Raw genomic sequence first — 15285 nt, forward strand, 5'->3', positions numbered from 1 at the left:
ATTTATGTCACCCAACGCTGTGCTTCTGCGTATCAATCCCTCCGGTGGCAGGTCTGACTCCCTCCCAGTGACGCAGGGCCCCTCCTGAAGCGTATCACAAAAGGAAAAGCGAGCTGAGCCTGCCCCTCCCGCCCCTGTGCACCTTGCCGATCCACCCCAGCTAATATGCCAGATCCACAGCACCACAAGCCTGGCACTGTGCAAGTAGCCCAGATGGGCCACATGACCCCACAGTGAATCCTGCCCCTAGGAGAGGGGAAGAGAAGGTACACACCAGTCTGACTGTGGCCCCAGTGGTGGGCTGGGGGTAGACATCAGGTCTGACTGCGGCCCCTCCCACCAATGCAAGTTATTCAAGACAGCACAGGGGAAGTGCCCTGCAGTTCCGCACCACTCCAGGGACTATCCAAAATGACGGAACAGAAGAATTCCCCTCAAAAGAATCTCCAGGAAATAACAACAGCTAACAAACTGATCAAAAAGGATTTAAACAATATAACAGAAAATGAATTTAGAATAACAGTCATAAAATTAAATTAATCGCTGGGCTTGAAAACAGTATAGAGGAGAGCAGAGAAACTATTGCTACAGAGATCAAGGGACTAAGGAACAGCCAGGAGGAGCTAAAAACTGCTATCAATGAGCTGCAAAATAAAATGGAGACAACCACAGCTCGGATTGAAGAGGCAGAGGAGAGAATAGGTGAACTAGAAGATAAAATTATGGAAAAAGAGGAAGCTGAGAAAAAGAGAGATAAAAGAAATCCGGGAGTATGAGGGGAAAATTAGAGAATTAAGTGATGCACTAAAGAGAAATAATCTACGCATAATTGGTATTCCAGAGGAGGAAGAGAGAGAGGGAAAGCTGCTGAAGGCGTACTTGAAGAAATAATAGCTGAGAACTTCCCTGATCTGGGGAAAGAAAAAGGCATTGAAATCCAAGAGGCACAGAAAACTGCCTTCAGACGTAACTTGAACCAATCTTCTGCACGACACATCATAGTGAAACTGGCAAAATACAAGGATAAAGAGAAAATTCTGAAAGTAGGGATAAACGTGCTCTAAAATATAAAGGGAGGGGCACCTGGGTGGCTCAGTCGGTTAAGTGGCCGACTTCGGCTCAGGTCATGATCTCGTGGTCCGTGAGTTCAAGCCCTGTGTCAGGCTCTGTGCTGACAGCACAGAGCCTGGAGCCTGTTTCAGATTCTGTGTCTCCCTCTCTCTGACCCTCCCCCATTCATGCTCTGTCTCTGTCTCAAAAATAAAATAAATGCTAAAAAAAATTAAAAAAAAAATAAATAAAATAAAATATAAAGGGAGACCAATAAGACTCATGTCTGTTCTCTCTACTGAAACTTGGCAGCCTGAAAGGAATGGCGGGAAATCTTCAATGTGATGAACAGAAAAAATATGCAGCCAAGAATCCTTTATCCAGCAAATCTGTCATTTAGACTAGAAGGAGAGATAAAGGTCTTCCCAAACAAAAAACTGAAGGAATTCATCACCACTAAACCAGACCTGCAAGAGATCCTAAGGGGGATCCTGTGAGATAAAGTACCAGACATCGCTACAAGCATGAAACCTACAGATATCACAATGACTCTAAACTCATATCTTTCTATAATAACATTGAATGTAAATGGACTAAATGCGCCAACCAAAAGACTAGGGTATCAGAATGGATAAAAAAAACAAGACCCATCTATTTGCTGTCTATAAGTGACTCATTTTAGACCTGAGGACACCTTCAGATTGAAAGTGAGGGTGTGGAGAACTATCTATCATTCTACTGGATGTCAAAAGAGAGCTGGAATAGCCATACTTATATCAGACAAACTAGACTTTAAATTAAAGGCTGTAACAAGAGATGAAGAAGGGCATTATATAATAATTACAGGGTCTATCCATCAGAAAGAGCTAACAACTATAAATGTCTATGCACCGAATATGGGAAGTCCCAAATATATAAAACAGTTGCTCACAAACATAAGCAACCTTACTGATAAGAATGTGGTAATTGCAAGGGCCTTTAACATCCCACTTACAACAATGGATAGATCATCTAGACACATGGTCAATAAAGAAACAAGGGCCCTGAATGATACATTGGATCAGATGGACTTGACAGATATATTTAGAATTCCACATCCCAAAGCAACAGAATATACTTTCTTCTGGAGTACACATGGAACATTCTCCAAGATAGATCACATACTGGGTCACAAAACAGCCCTTCATAAGTATACAAGAATTGAGATCATACCATCAATACTTTCAGACCATAATGCTATGAAGCTTGAAATCAACCACAGGGAAAAGTCTGGAAAACCTCCAAAAGCATGGAGGCTAAAGAACACCCTACTAACGAATGAGTGGGTCAACCAGGCAATTAGAGAAGAAATTAAAAAATATATGGAAACAAACGAAAATGAAAATACAACAATCCAAACGCTTTGGGATGCAGCGAAGGCAGTCCTGAAAGGAAAATACATTGCAATCCAGGCCTATCTCAAGAAACAAGAAAAATCCCAAATACAAAATCTAACAGAACACCTAGGGGAAATAGAAGCAGAACAGCAAAGGCAGCCTAAACCCAGCAGAAGAAGAGAAATAATAAAGATTAGAGCAGAAATGAACAATATAGAATCTAAAAAAAACTGTAGAGCAGATCAGTGAAACCAAGAGTTGGTTTTTTGAAAAAATAAACAAAATTGACAAACCTCTAGCCAGGCTTCTCAAAAAGAAAAGGGAGATGACCCAAATAGATAAAATCATGAATGAAAATGGAATTATTACAACCAATCCCTCAGAGATACAAGCAATTATCAGGGAATACTATGAAAAATTATATGCCAACAAACTGGACAACCTGGAAGAAATGGACAAATTCCTAAACACCCACGTGCTTCCAAAACTCAATCAGGAGGAAATAGAAAGCTTGAACAGACCCATAATCAGCGAAGAAATTGAATCAGTTATCAAAAATCTCCCAACAAATAAGAGTCCAGGACCAGATGGCTTCCCAGGGGAGTTTTACCAGACGTTTAAAGCAGAGATAATACCTATCCTTCTCAAGCTATTCAAAAACATAGAAAAGGAAGGAAAACTTCTAGACTCATTCTATGAATGCAGTATTACTTTGATTCCTAAACCAGACAGAGACCCAGTAAACAAAGAGAACTACAGGCCAATATCCCTGATGAATATGGATGCAAAAGTTCTCAATAAGATACTAGCAAATCGAATTCAACAGCCTATAAAAAGAAGTATTCAACATGATCAAGTGGGATTCATTCCTCGATGCAGGGCTGGTTCAACATTCGCAAATCAATCAATGTGATACATCACATTAATAAAAGAAAAGATAAGAACCATATGATCCTGTCAATCAATGCAGAAAAGGCATTTGACAAAATTCAGCATCCTTTCTTAACAAAAACCCTCGAGAAAGTCAGGATAGAAGAAACATACTTAATCATCATAAAAGCCATTTATGAAAAGCCCACAGCTAACATCATCCTCAATGGGGAAAAACTGAGAGCTTTTTCCCTGAGATCAGGAACACAACAGGGATGTCCACTCTCTCCGCTGTTGTTTAACATAGTGTTGGAAGTGCTAACATCAGCAATCAGACAACAAAAGGAAATCAAAGGCATCAAAATTGGCAAAGATGAAGTTAAGCTATCACTTTTTGCAGATGACATGATATTATACATGGAAAATCCAATAGACTCCACCAAAAGTCTGCTAGAACTGATACATGAATTCAGCAAAGTCACAGGATACAAAATCAATGTACAGAAATCAGTTGCATTCTTATACACTAATAATGAAGCAACAGAAAGACAAATAAAGAAACTGATCCCATTCACAATTGCACCATGAAGCATAAAATACCTAGGGATAAATCTAACCAAAGATGTAAAAGATCTGTATGCTGAAAACTATAGAAAGCTTATGAAGGAAATTGAAGAAGATATAAAGAAATGGAAAGACATTCCCTGCTCATGGGTTGGAAGAATAAATATTGTCAAAATGTCAATACTACCCAAGGCTATCTACACATTCAATGCAATCCCAATCAGAATTGCACCAGCATTCTTCTCTAAGGTAGAACAAGCAATCCTAAAATTCATATGGAACCACAAAAGGCCCCGAATAGCCAAAGTAATTTTGAAGAAGAAGACCAAAGCGGGAGTCATCACAATCCCAGACTTTAGCCTCTACTACAAAGCTGTATCATCAAGACAGCATGGTATTGGCACAAAAACAGACACATAGACCAATGGAATAGAATAGAAACCCCAGCACTAGACCCACAAATGTATGGTCAACTAATCTTTGACAAAGCAGGAAAGAACATCCAATGGGAAAAAGACAGTCTCTTTAACAAATGGTGCTGGGAGAACTGGACAGCAACATGCAGAAGATTGAAACTATACCACTTTCTCACACCATTCACAAAAATAAACTCAAAATGGATAAAGGACCTGAATGTGAGACAGGAAACCATCAAAACCCTAGAGGAGAAAGCAGGAAAAAACCTCTCTGGCCTCAGCCGCAGCAATTTCTTACTTGACACATCCCCAAAGGCAAGGGAATTAAAAGCAAAAATGAACTACTGGGACCTTATGAAGATAAAAAGCTTCTGCACAGCAAAGGAAACAACCAACAAAACTAAAAGGCAACCAACGGAATGGCAAAAGATATTTGCAAATGACATATCAGACAAAGGGCTAGTATCCAAAATCTGTAAAGAGCTCACCAAACTCCACACCCGAAAAACAAATAACCCAGTGAAGAAATGGGCAGAAAACATGAATAGACACTTCTCTAAAGAAGACATCCGGATGGCCAACAGGCACATGAAAAGATGCCCACGTCGCTCCTCATCAGGGAAATACAAATCAAAACCACACTCAGATATCACCTCACGCCAGTCAGAGTGGCCAAAATGAACAAATGAGGAGACTATAGATGCTGCCGAGAATGTGGAGAAACAGGAACCCTCTTGCACTGTTGGTGGGAATGCAAATTGGTGCAGCCACTCTGGAAAACAGTGTGGAGGTTCCTCAGAAAATTAAAAATAGACCTACCCTATGACCCAGCAATAGCACTGCTAGGAATTTACCCAAGGGATACAGGAGTACTGATGCATAGGGGCACTTGTACCCCAATGTTTATAGCAGCACTCTCAACAATAGCCAAATTATGGAAAGAGCCTAAGTGTCCATCAACTGATGAATGGATAAAGAAATTGTGGTTTACATACACAATGGAATACTACGTGGCAATGAGAAAGAATGAAATATGGCCCTTTGTAGCAACGTGGATGGAACTGGAGAGTGTGATGCTAAGTGAAATAAGCCATACAGAGAAAGACAGATACTATATGTTTTCACTCTTATGTGGATCCTGAGAAACTTAACAGGAACCCATGGGGGAGGGGAAGGAAAAAAAAAAGAGAGAGGTTAGAGTGGGAGAGAGCGAAAGCATAAGAGACTCTTAAACTGAGAACAAACTGAGGGTTGATGGGGGGTGGGAGGGAGGAGAAGGTGGGGAATAGGTATTGAAGAGGGCATCTCTTGGGATGAGCACTGGGTGTTGTATGGAAACCAATTTGACAATAAATTTCATATATTTAAAAAAATGAAATGAGTGTATTTTAAAAGTACACTAGTATGAGATTAAAGTTCTGCTTACTCTCAGTTAAAAAAACAAAGTTTTCTTGGATTGTTGGTCTGCTGTTGACAAGAAAATGTAAACAAAGGTTTTTTCTTTATCTGTCCAGAAAACCAAAGTTTTTATGTTTTGTCTTTATCAGGTCTTTGATTACTTACGTTAAAATCTGTCAATATTAAAGGAATTAAGATTTGCTAACAAAAAAATATTTTATGACTACTAGTTTTAAATATGTTTTAAAATATTATACCCACCATTCAATCTTTGAGATTGGTAAACTCCACTTCTTCCTCTTTGATCCTTGTATCCTATAGTAAGTTCTAGATCTTCAAGGGTAAAATCTGAGGGTTCATACATATCCTGATCTACCAAGATGAAAATAAAAAGCCTTTTTAATAAATTAAATATAGAAAGACTATTGAAATCCACCTACTGTGTTCTAATTCCAGGAAGAGTATAATATTTGAAAGTTAGGAAAATAGTCTTATATATTATATCAAGTAAGAGGAGAAAAAAATAATTCATAAATACCAGAAGTTCATTTGACAAATTTCAACATATATTCCTTATAAAACTTTGAAAAATTAAAATTATAGATTTACTCCTAGTCATTTACTCTTTAATACAGAATATGTTTCTATCTCAATCCAACAGTTAACATTTTGATTTATAGTGAAGTGCCAATAGATAGTCCTATTAAAATTGTGAACAATATAAAAATGTGACTCATTACCATTTAAAAATTACCTAGTTCTGGTAAAGTTAGTAATATATAAAACAGAAATTTGATGATTTTCAGCTAATATATAAATAGATTTGTCAGAATAGATTTGCCACATATATTTTTTATTATCAACATTAAATTTAAAAAATGAAATGGGTCAAAGAGACTATACATTTCCAATGTCACTGATATCTATAGGTGTATTTTTATTATAATTGATACATATTTTCATACAGCTTTCCTGAAAATGTTTAATCACTATCCCTATTTACTTGTAATATTGAGAGCTGTTTCCTCACACTTTTCCCAACTGATATTATATACTTTAAGTATTTGGTATTTTATAAATCATTTTAATGGAAATTATTTCATTATTAGTATAAACCTACTTGATTAACAAGTACAAAAATATTTGCCATCTATTTTTTCTGTTGGAGGAATTCATTTTTCTAACTTCTTTTACTATATTTTTAGTAAAGAAATAATCTAAAAATGGACATTAAATATTTTTATAGACAGACTTATATGTATTTTATATAAGGATACAACCTGTTCACTGTCACAAATAGTTTCTTAGATTATTGTTTGCCTTTTAATTTTGCTTTTGATATTTCTGTGTGCAGAAATTTTAAATTATTATTTAGTTAATTTGTAATGATCTTTCCCTTATGTTTCTGGGTATGAAGTCATGCCTAAGGTAGTTTTTTTCCAAACAAGATTAATTTATGTTGGACCTCTGAGAAGATGGCAGAGTAGGAGGATCATAAATTCACTACATCCAGGGACATATCTAGATAACAGCCACATCAGTGCAATCAACACAAAAAACTGACTTGAAACTGGCAGAAAAGGCTTTCCACGTTAATCATGGAGAGAAGGCCACATCAAAAAGGGTAGAAGGGGTGGTGATACAGTTGGGAACCAAACTCCCAGTGATACCAACTACAAATGGGGGGAATACCACATACATGGAGAATGGAGAGGAGCAGACCCCACACCAGGCACCACAGACAGAGGGGACCTACACTGGAAAGATGAATCACCATAACATCTGGCTTTGAAAACAGGGGGTTTAACTCTGGTTACTTTATTTTTTTGTTTTTAATTTTTTTAATTTTTAAATGTTTATTTAAACATAGTTAAGAGAGAGAGAGAGAGAGAGAGAGAGAGAGAGAGAGAGAGAGAATATGTGGGGTAGAGGCAGAGAGAGAGGGAGACAGGATCTGAAGCAGACTCTGGGCTCTGAGCTATCAGCACAGAGCCCAACTCAGGGCTCAATCCCACAGACTGTGAGATCATGACCTGAGCCAACTAAGCCACCCAGATGCCATTAAATCTGGTTACTTTCAAATTCAGAGACTCATCTCTGGGAGAGATAGAGGACAATAGGAAACTTAGTTCCCACCTTTAAAAAGACAGCATAATAACCTTACTGAGACAGAGCATAGAAGCAGCATTTTGAAATGCACCTAGGGGTATGAAGGAGATTTATTTATAGTCTCAAAATGTGTGCTGAAGGGGCAGAGAGCTTTAGGAGACTTCTCCAAGAACAAAAGAACTGGCAAGTGCCATTTCTCTCCCCCATCATTGATAGTCAGACACTTGTGGGAACCAATTTAAACCTTTCCACCTATCTTGCTGACATCCATGCCCCATGCCCACATTCTCCTGCAGCACCCTATCCAACCTGCCACCCTAAGCAGAAGCCCCACCAAAATGGCTCCTGCTGCATCACATCTGTAAGTATCCACAGCAGTGACTGGTACCACTCCAAAGTCACTCTTGTTCTGGAGGGAGTGGAACATGACCACACACATCAGTTCAACTCCAACCCCAGCAGTGAAACCTTATTACTGGCAGTACAGACAGAGTGCCTTGACAATCAGTGCACCTGCAGCCCCAGCAGACAGAATGAGGGCTGGCATCTAATCTAACTGCTGGATGCTCCCAGGAACCAAATACCCTGCACAAGGAGAGTGATTCACAGCAACTGCAGCCCCAGCAAACAGGCCAAAGCCTGGGATCAGGTCTGAAGGCTGACACCACAGATCTACAAGCTCATGGTGCCCCCAGACTGTTCTGTTAATAACACAGGGATCAAACCATGCCCAATAGATGCAAAGGGTGCCATTGCAGCCATCTGAACTGAAGGCAAATGATGCTTAGCCAGAATAGTAGGGCAGAGACAACCCACATAGAAGACATTCATGGAGTGTCTGGTTCTGGAGAACAGGGTACATTGTGCTACATAGCAGCATAGGATCTGTTCTTTGTAAGGCTACTACTTTCATATCAGGAGAGAGAACTGAATTTCCTAATATATAGAAACAAACAGAGAATTAACAACATGGGAAGATAGCAGAATATGTCCCACATGAAAGAACGGGACAAATCACAGCAACAGAGCTAAATGAAACAGAGATAAACAAAATGCCTGATAAAGAATCCAAACCAATGGTCACAAATATACTTACTGGACTTGAAAAAAGAGTGAAGGATCTCTGCGAGACCTTCAACAAAGAGATAGAAAACATTAAAAGACACAATTAGATATAACTCAATAACTGTAATTAGAAATACACTACAAGGAATAAATAGTAGGCTAGTGTAAAAGAAGAACAGATCAATGAAGACAGAATAATGGAAAGCAACCAAGCTGAACAGCAAAAAGAAAAATAAAAATGAGAATAGGTTAAAGGAACTCAGCAACATAACCAAGTGTAATAAAATCTGGATTATATGGATCCCAGAAGAAGAGAGAATAAAGAGGGAAGAAAATTTAATTAAAGAAATAATGGCTGAAAACCTCTAAATCTGGGGAAGGAAACAAAAACCCAGATCCAGAAAGCACACCTGGATCACCCCAAAAAATCAACCCAAGGAGGTCCATAACAAGACACATACCAATTAAAATGACAAAATTAGTGATAGAAAATTTGAAAAGCAGCAGGAGAAAGCAGTTGCATACAAGGGAAACGCCATAAAGCTGTCAGCTGATTTTTTAGCAGAAACTTTCCAGGCTAGAAGGGCGTGGTGTGATACACTCAAAATGCTGAAAGGTAAACACCTGCCTTCAAAAATACTCTATCCATCAAGTCTATTATTCAGAATAAAAAGAGAGATAAAGAGTTTCTCAGAAAAGAAAAACAAAATGGTTAAAGGGATTCAACACCACTAAACCAGGTTTATAAGAAATGTTAAAAGGAATTCTTTGACTGGAAATGAAAAGTCATAATAGGAATAGGAAAATTAGGAAAGGAAAAAATTTCCCATGTAAACACAAACATAATACAGTAGATTACTTATAATACCAGTACAGAAATTAAAACACAAAAGCAGTAAAATAAATTATACCTATAAAAATCAAACAAGGGATTCCCATAATAAAAGGGAATATGTAAAGTATGATGTCTTATACAAAAAACATGGGGTCATGAGGAGTAAGAGTTTTTAGAGTGGATTCAAACTTAAAGGACAATCAACTTAATATAGATGCATAAGATGTTATATATGAACTTAAAGGTTACCACAAATCAAAAATGTGTAATAGATACAAAAAATAAAGAAAAAATGAATCCAAGAATATTACTAATAAAAATATGTGTGCATATATATGTGTGTGTATATATAAATATATATACACACCTCTGTGTTTATTACAGCATTATATACAATAACCATGATATAAAAGCAAACAAAATGTCATATTTTCTTTTTTCCATTTGTCTTAATACCATTTGGTAGACAAGCGATGTTTTTTTTTTTAAATATATATAATACAATATTACTTAGGCATGAAAAAGAATGAAATCTTGCCATTTACAACAACATGGATGGATCTAGAGGGTACAATGCTAAGTAAAATAAGTCAGTCAGAGAAAGACAAATACCATATGATTTCACTAACATGTGGAATTTAAGAAACAAACAAAATAATAAAAATAGACAAACAAAAATTCAGACTCTTGGTGATTGCCAGAGGGGAGGTGGGTGGGTATATGGGTGAAATAGATGAAGGGGGTTAAGTGCACACTTATTGTGATGAGGAGTGAATAATGTATAGAATTGTTGAATCATTTTATTGCATATATAAAGCTAATATAACACTGTATGTTAATTATATTTGAATAAAAAATATTTGTGTTTTGTTTGTTTTTTCATGGAAATAGTTTATAAAATCATATTTTTAAGCAGTATAGATAAAAATCTCACATTTTATTTTTTCCATTTGTCTTAATGCCATTTGGTAAACAATCAATGTTTTTTGTTGTTTTCTTTTTTACATGACCAGTTTTGTTTTTACACTATAATATGACATTCTTTGATTAATTTCTGGAATTTCTAATCTGCTCCATTGATCTGAAGTTTATTAGTTAGTATTGAAATTAAAAAAAATTTTTTTTAATTTTATTTTTTATTTTTTAAAATTTACATCTAGATTAGTTAGCATATAGTGAAACAATGATTTCAGGAGTAGATTCCTTAATGCCCCTTACCCATTTAGCCCATCCCCCCTCCCACAACCCCTCCCATAACCCTCAGTTTGTTCTCCATAATTATGAGTCTCTTCTGCTTTGTCCCCCTTCCTGTTTTTATATTATTTTTGTTTCCTTTCCCTTATGTTCATCTGTTTTGTCTCTTAAAGTCCTCATATGAGTGAAGTCATATGATTTTTGTCTTTCTCTGACTAATTTCACTTAGCATAATACCCTCCAGTTCCATCCACGTAGTTGCAAATGGCAAGATTTCATTCTTTTTGATTTCTGAATAATACTCCATTGTGTGTGTGTGTGTGTGTGTGTGTGTGTGTGTGTGTGTGTGTGTGTATCACATCTTCTTTATCCATTCATCCATCGATGGACATTTGGGCTCTTTCCATACTTTGTCTATTGTTGATAGTGCTGCTATAAACATGGGGGTGCATGTGTCCCTTCGAAACAGCACACCTGTATACCTTAGATAAATGCCTCGTAGTGCAATTGCTGGGTCATTGGGTAGTTTTATTTTTAGTTTTTTGAGGAACCTCCATACTGTTTTCCAGAGCAGCTGCACCAGCTTGCATTCCCACCAACAATTCAAAAGAGATCCTCTTTCTCCGCATCCTTGCCAACATCTGTTGTTGCCTGAGTTGTTAATGTTGGCCATTCTGACAGGTGTAAGGTGGTATCTCATTGTGGTTTTGATTTGTATTTCCCTGATGATGAATGATGTTGAGCATTTTTTCATGTGTCAGTTGGCCATCTGGATGTCTTCTTTGGAGAAGTATCTATTCATGTCTTTTGCCCATTTCTTTACTGGATTATTTGTTTTTTGAGTATTGAGTTTGATAAGTTCTTTATAGATTTTGGATACTAACCCTTTGTCTGATATGTCATTTGCAAATATCTTCCCCCATTCTGTCAGTTGCCTTTTAGTTTTGCTGATTGTTTCCTTCTGCTGTGCAGGAGGTTTTTATTTTGATTTTTGTTTTTGTTTCCCTTGCCTCCAGAGATGTGTTGAGTAAGAAGTTGCTGCAGCCAAGATCAAAGAGGTTTTTGCCTGCTTTCTCCTCGAGGATTTTGATGGCTTCCTGTCTTACATGAGGTCTTTCATCCATTTTGAGTTTATTTTTGTGTATGGTGTAAGAAAGTGGTCCAGGTTCATTCTTCTGCATGTCGTTGTCCAGTTTTCTCAGCACCACTTGCTGAAGAGGCTGTCTTTAATCCATTGGATATTCTTTCCTGCTTTGTCAAAGATTAGTTGGCCATACGTTTGTGGGTCCATTTCTGGGTTGTCTATTCTGTTCCATTGATCTGAGTGTCTGTTCTTGTGCCAGTACCATACTGTCTTGATTACAGGTTTGTAGTGTAGCTTGAAGTCTGGGATTGTGATGCCTCCTGCTTTGGTTTTCTTTTCCAAGATTGCTTTGGCTATTCGGGGTCTTTTCTGGTTCCATACAAATTTTAGGATTATTTGTTCTAGCTCTGTGAAGAATGCTGGTGTTACTTTGATAGAGATTGCATTGAATATGTAGATTGTTTTGGGTAGTATCGACAATTTTAACACTATTTTTTCTTCCTATCCAGGAGCATAGAATCTTTTTCCATGTTTTTGTGTCTTTTTCAGTTTTTTTCATAAGCTTTCTATAGTTTTCAGTGTATAGATTTTTCACCTCTTTGGTTAGATTTATTCCTAGGTATTTTATGGTTTTTAGTGCAGTTGTATATGGGAACAACTTCTTGATTTCTCTTTCTGTTGCTTCATTGTTGGTGTATAGGAATGCAACCGATTTCTGTGCATTGATTTTATATCCTGTGACCTTGCTGAATTCATGAATCAGTTCTATCAGTTTTTTGGTGGAATCTTTTGGGTTTCCTATAGAGTATCATGTCATCTGCAAAGAGTGAAAGTTTGACCTCCTCCTGGCCAATTTGGATGCCTTTTATTTCTTTGTGTTGTCTGATTGCAGAGGCTAAGACTTCCAATACAATGTTGAATAACAGTGGTGGGAATGGACATCCCTGTCTTATTCCTGACCTTAGGGGGAACGTGCTCAGTTTTTCCCCAATGAGGATGATATTAGCGTGGGGTCGTTCCTATATGGCTTTTATGATCTTGAGGTATGATCCTTCTCTCCCTACTTTTCTGAGGGTTTTTATCAAGAAAGGATACTGTATTTTGTGAAATGCTTTCTCTGTGTCTATCTAGAGGATCAGATGGTTCTTGTCCTTTCTTTTTTTGATGTGATGAATAACGTTAATTGTTTTGTGGATATTGAACCAGCCCTGCATCCCAGGTATAAATACCACTTGGTCGTGGTGAATAATTTTTTTAATGTACTGTTGGATCCAGTTGGCTAATATCTTGGTGAGGATTTTTGCATCCTTGTTCATGAGGGAAATTAGCCTATAGTTCTCCTTTTTTAGTGTGGTCTCTGGTTTTGGAATCAAGGTAATGCTGGCCTCATAAAAAGAGTTTGGAAGTTTTCCTTCCATTTCTATTTTTTGGAACACCTTCAAGAGAATAGGTGTTAACTCTTCCTTAAATGTTTGGTATAATTCCCCTGGAAAGCCATCTGACCTTGGGCTCTTGTTTTTTGGGAAATTTTATTTCTAATTTGATTTCTTTACTGGTTATGGGTCCATTCAAATTTTCTATTTCTTCCTGTTTCAGTTTTGGTAGTGTGTATGTTTCTAGGAATTTGTCCATTTCTTCCAGATTACCCATTTTATTGGCATAAAATTGCTCATAATATTATTGTTTTTATTTCTGTTGTGTTGGTTGTGATCTCTCCTCTTTCATTCTTGATTTATTTATTTGGGTCCTTTCCTTTTTCTTCTTGATCAAACTGGCTAGTGGTTTATCAATTTTGTTAATTCTTTCAAAGAACCAGCTTATGGTTTCATTGATCTGTTCTACTGTTTTTTTGGTTTTGATAGTATTAATTTCTGCTCTAATCTTTATTATTTCCTGTCTGCTTCTGGTTTTGGGTTTTATTTGCTGTTCTTTTTCCAGCTCCTTAAGGCATAAGGTTAGGTTGTGTATGTGAGATCTTTCTTCCTTCTTTAGGAAGGCCTGGATTTCTATATACTTTCCTCTTATGACCACCTTTGCTGCATCCCAGAGGTTTTGGGTTGTGGTCTTATCATTTTCATTAACTTCCATATACTTTTTAATTTCCTCTTTAACTGTTTGGTTAGTCCATTCATTCTTTAGTGGAATGTTCTTCAGTCTCCAAGTATGTGTTACCTTTCCAAACTTTTTCTTGTGATTGATTTCAAGTTTAATAGCGTTGTGGTCTGAAAATATGCACAGTATGATCTCGATCTTTTTGTACTTACTTAGGGCTGATTTGTATCCCAGTATATGGTCTATTCTGGAGAACGTTCTATGTGCACTGGAGAAGAATGTATATTTGCTGCTTTAGGATGAGATGTTCTGAATATATCTGTTACATCCATCTGGTCCAGTGTGTCATTCAAAGCCATTGTTTCCTTGTTGAGTTTATTAGATGATCTGTCCATTGCTGTGAGTGGGGTGTTGAAGTCTCCTACTATTATGGTATTACTATTGATGAGTTTCTTTATGTTTGTGATTAATGGATTTATATATTTGGATGCTATCACATTAGGCGCATAAATGTTTACAATTGTTAGGTCTTCTTGGTGGATACACCCCTTGATTATGATATAATGCCCTTCTGCATCCCTTGATACAGTCTTTATTTTAAAGTCTGGATTGTCTGATATAAGTATGGGTACTCCGGCTTTCTTTTGTTGACCATTAGCATGATAGATGGTTCTCCATCCCCTTATTTTCAATCTGAAGGTGTCTTTAGGTCTAAAGTGGGTCTCTTGTAAACAGCATATAGATGGATCTTGTTTTCTTATCCATTCTGTTACCCTATGTCTTTTGATTGGAACATTGAGTCCATTGATGTTTAGAGTGAGTACTGAAAGATATGAATTTATTGCCATCATGATGCTTGTAGAGTTGGAGTTTCTGGTGGTGTTCTCTGGTCCTTTCTAATCTTTGTTGCTTTTGGTATTTATATTTTTATATACATTTTTTCATCTTTTCTCCCCTCAGAAAGTCCCCCTTAAAATTTCTTGTAGGGTTGGTTTAGTGGTCACAAACTCCTTTAATTTTTGTTTGCCTGGGAAACTTTTGTCTCTCCTTCTATTTTGAATGACAGCCTTGCTGGATAAAGAATTCTTGGCTGCATATTTTTCTGATTCAGCACACTGAATATATCCCACCACTCCTTTCTGGCCTGCCAAGTTTCTATGGATAGGTCTGCTGCAAACCTGATCTGTCTTCCCTTGTATGTTAGGGACTTTTTTTCCCTTGCTGCTTTCATGATTCTCTCCTTGCCTGAGTATTTTGTGAATTTGACTATGA

The 15285-nt window shown here is 37.1% G+C and overlaps 1 protein-coding gene across 1 annotated transcript in view; it reads right to left on the bottom strand.

Annotated features, from left to right (window-relative positions):
- Nucleotides 1-6058, bottom strand: part of LOC109276309 (coiled-coil domain-containing protein 7-like) — an 81504-nt gene extending 75446 nt beyond the window's left edge. Inside the window, exon 1 of the mRNA XM_053895745.1 lies at nucleotides 5936-6058. Coding sequence (XP_053751720.1) covers nucleotides 5936-6038 — 103 coding nt within the window. The 5' untranslated portion in view covers nucleotides 6039-6058. The remainder of the gene's footprint in view (nucleotides 1-5935) is intronic.
- Between the last annotated feature and the right edge of the window lie 9227 nt (nucleotides 6059-15285).

Source organism: Panthera pardus, unplaced genomic scaffold, assembly GCF_024362965.1.
Source record: "Panthera pardus isolate Hobbes unplaced genomic scaffold, ASM2436296v1 HiC_scaffold_6, whole genome shotgun sequence".
Classification (NCBI taxonomy): Eukaryota; Metazoa; Chordata; class Mammalia; order Carnivora; family Felidae; genus Panthera; species Panthera pardus.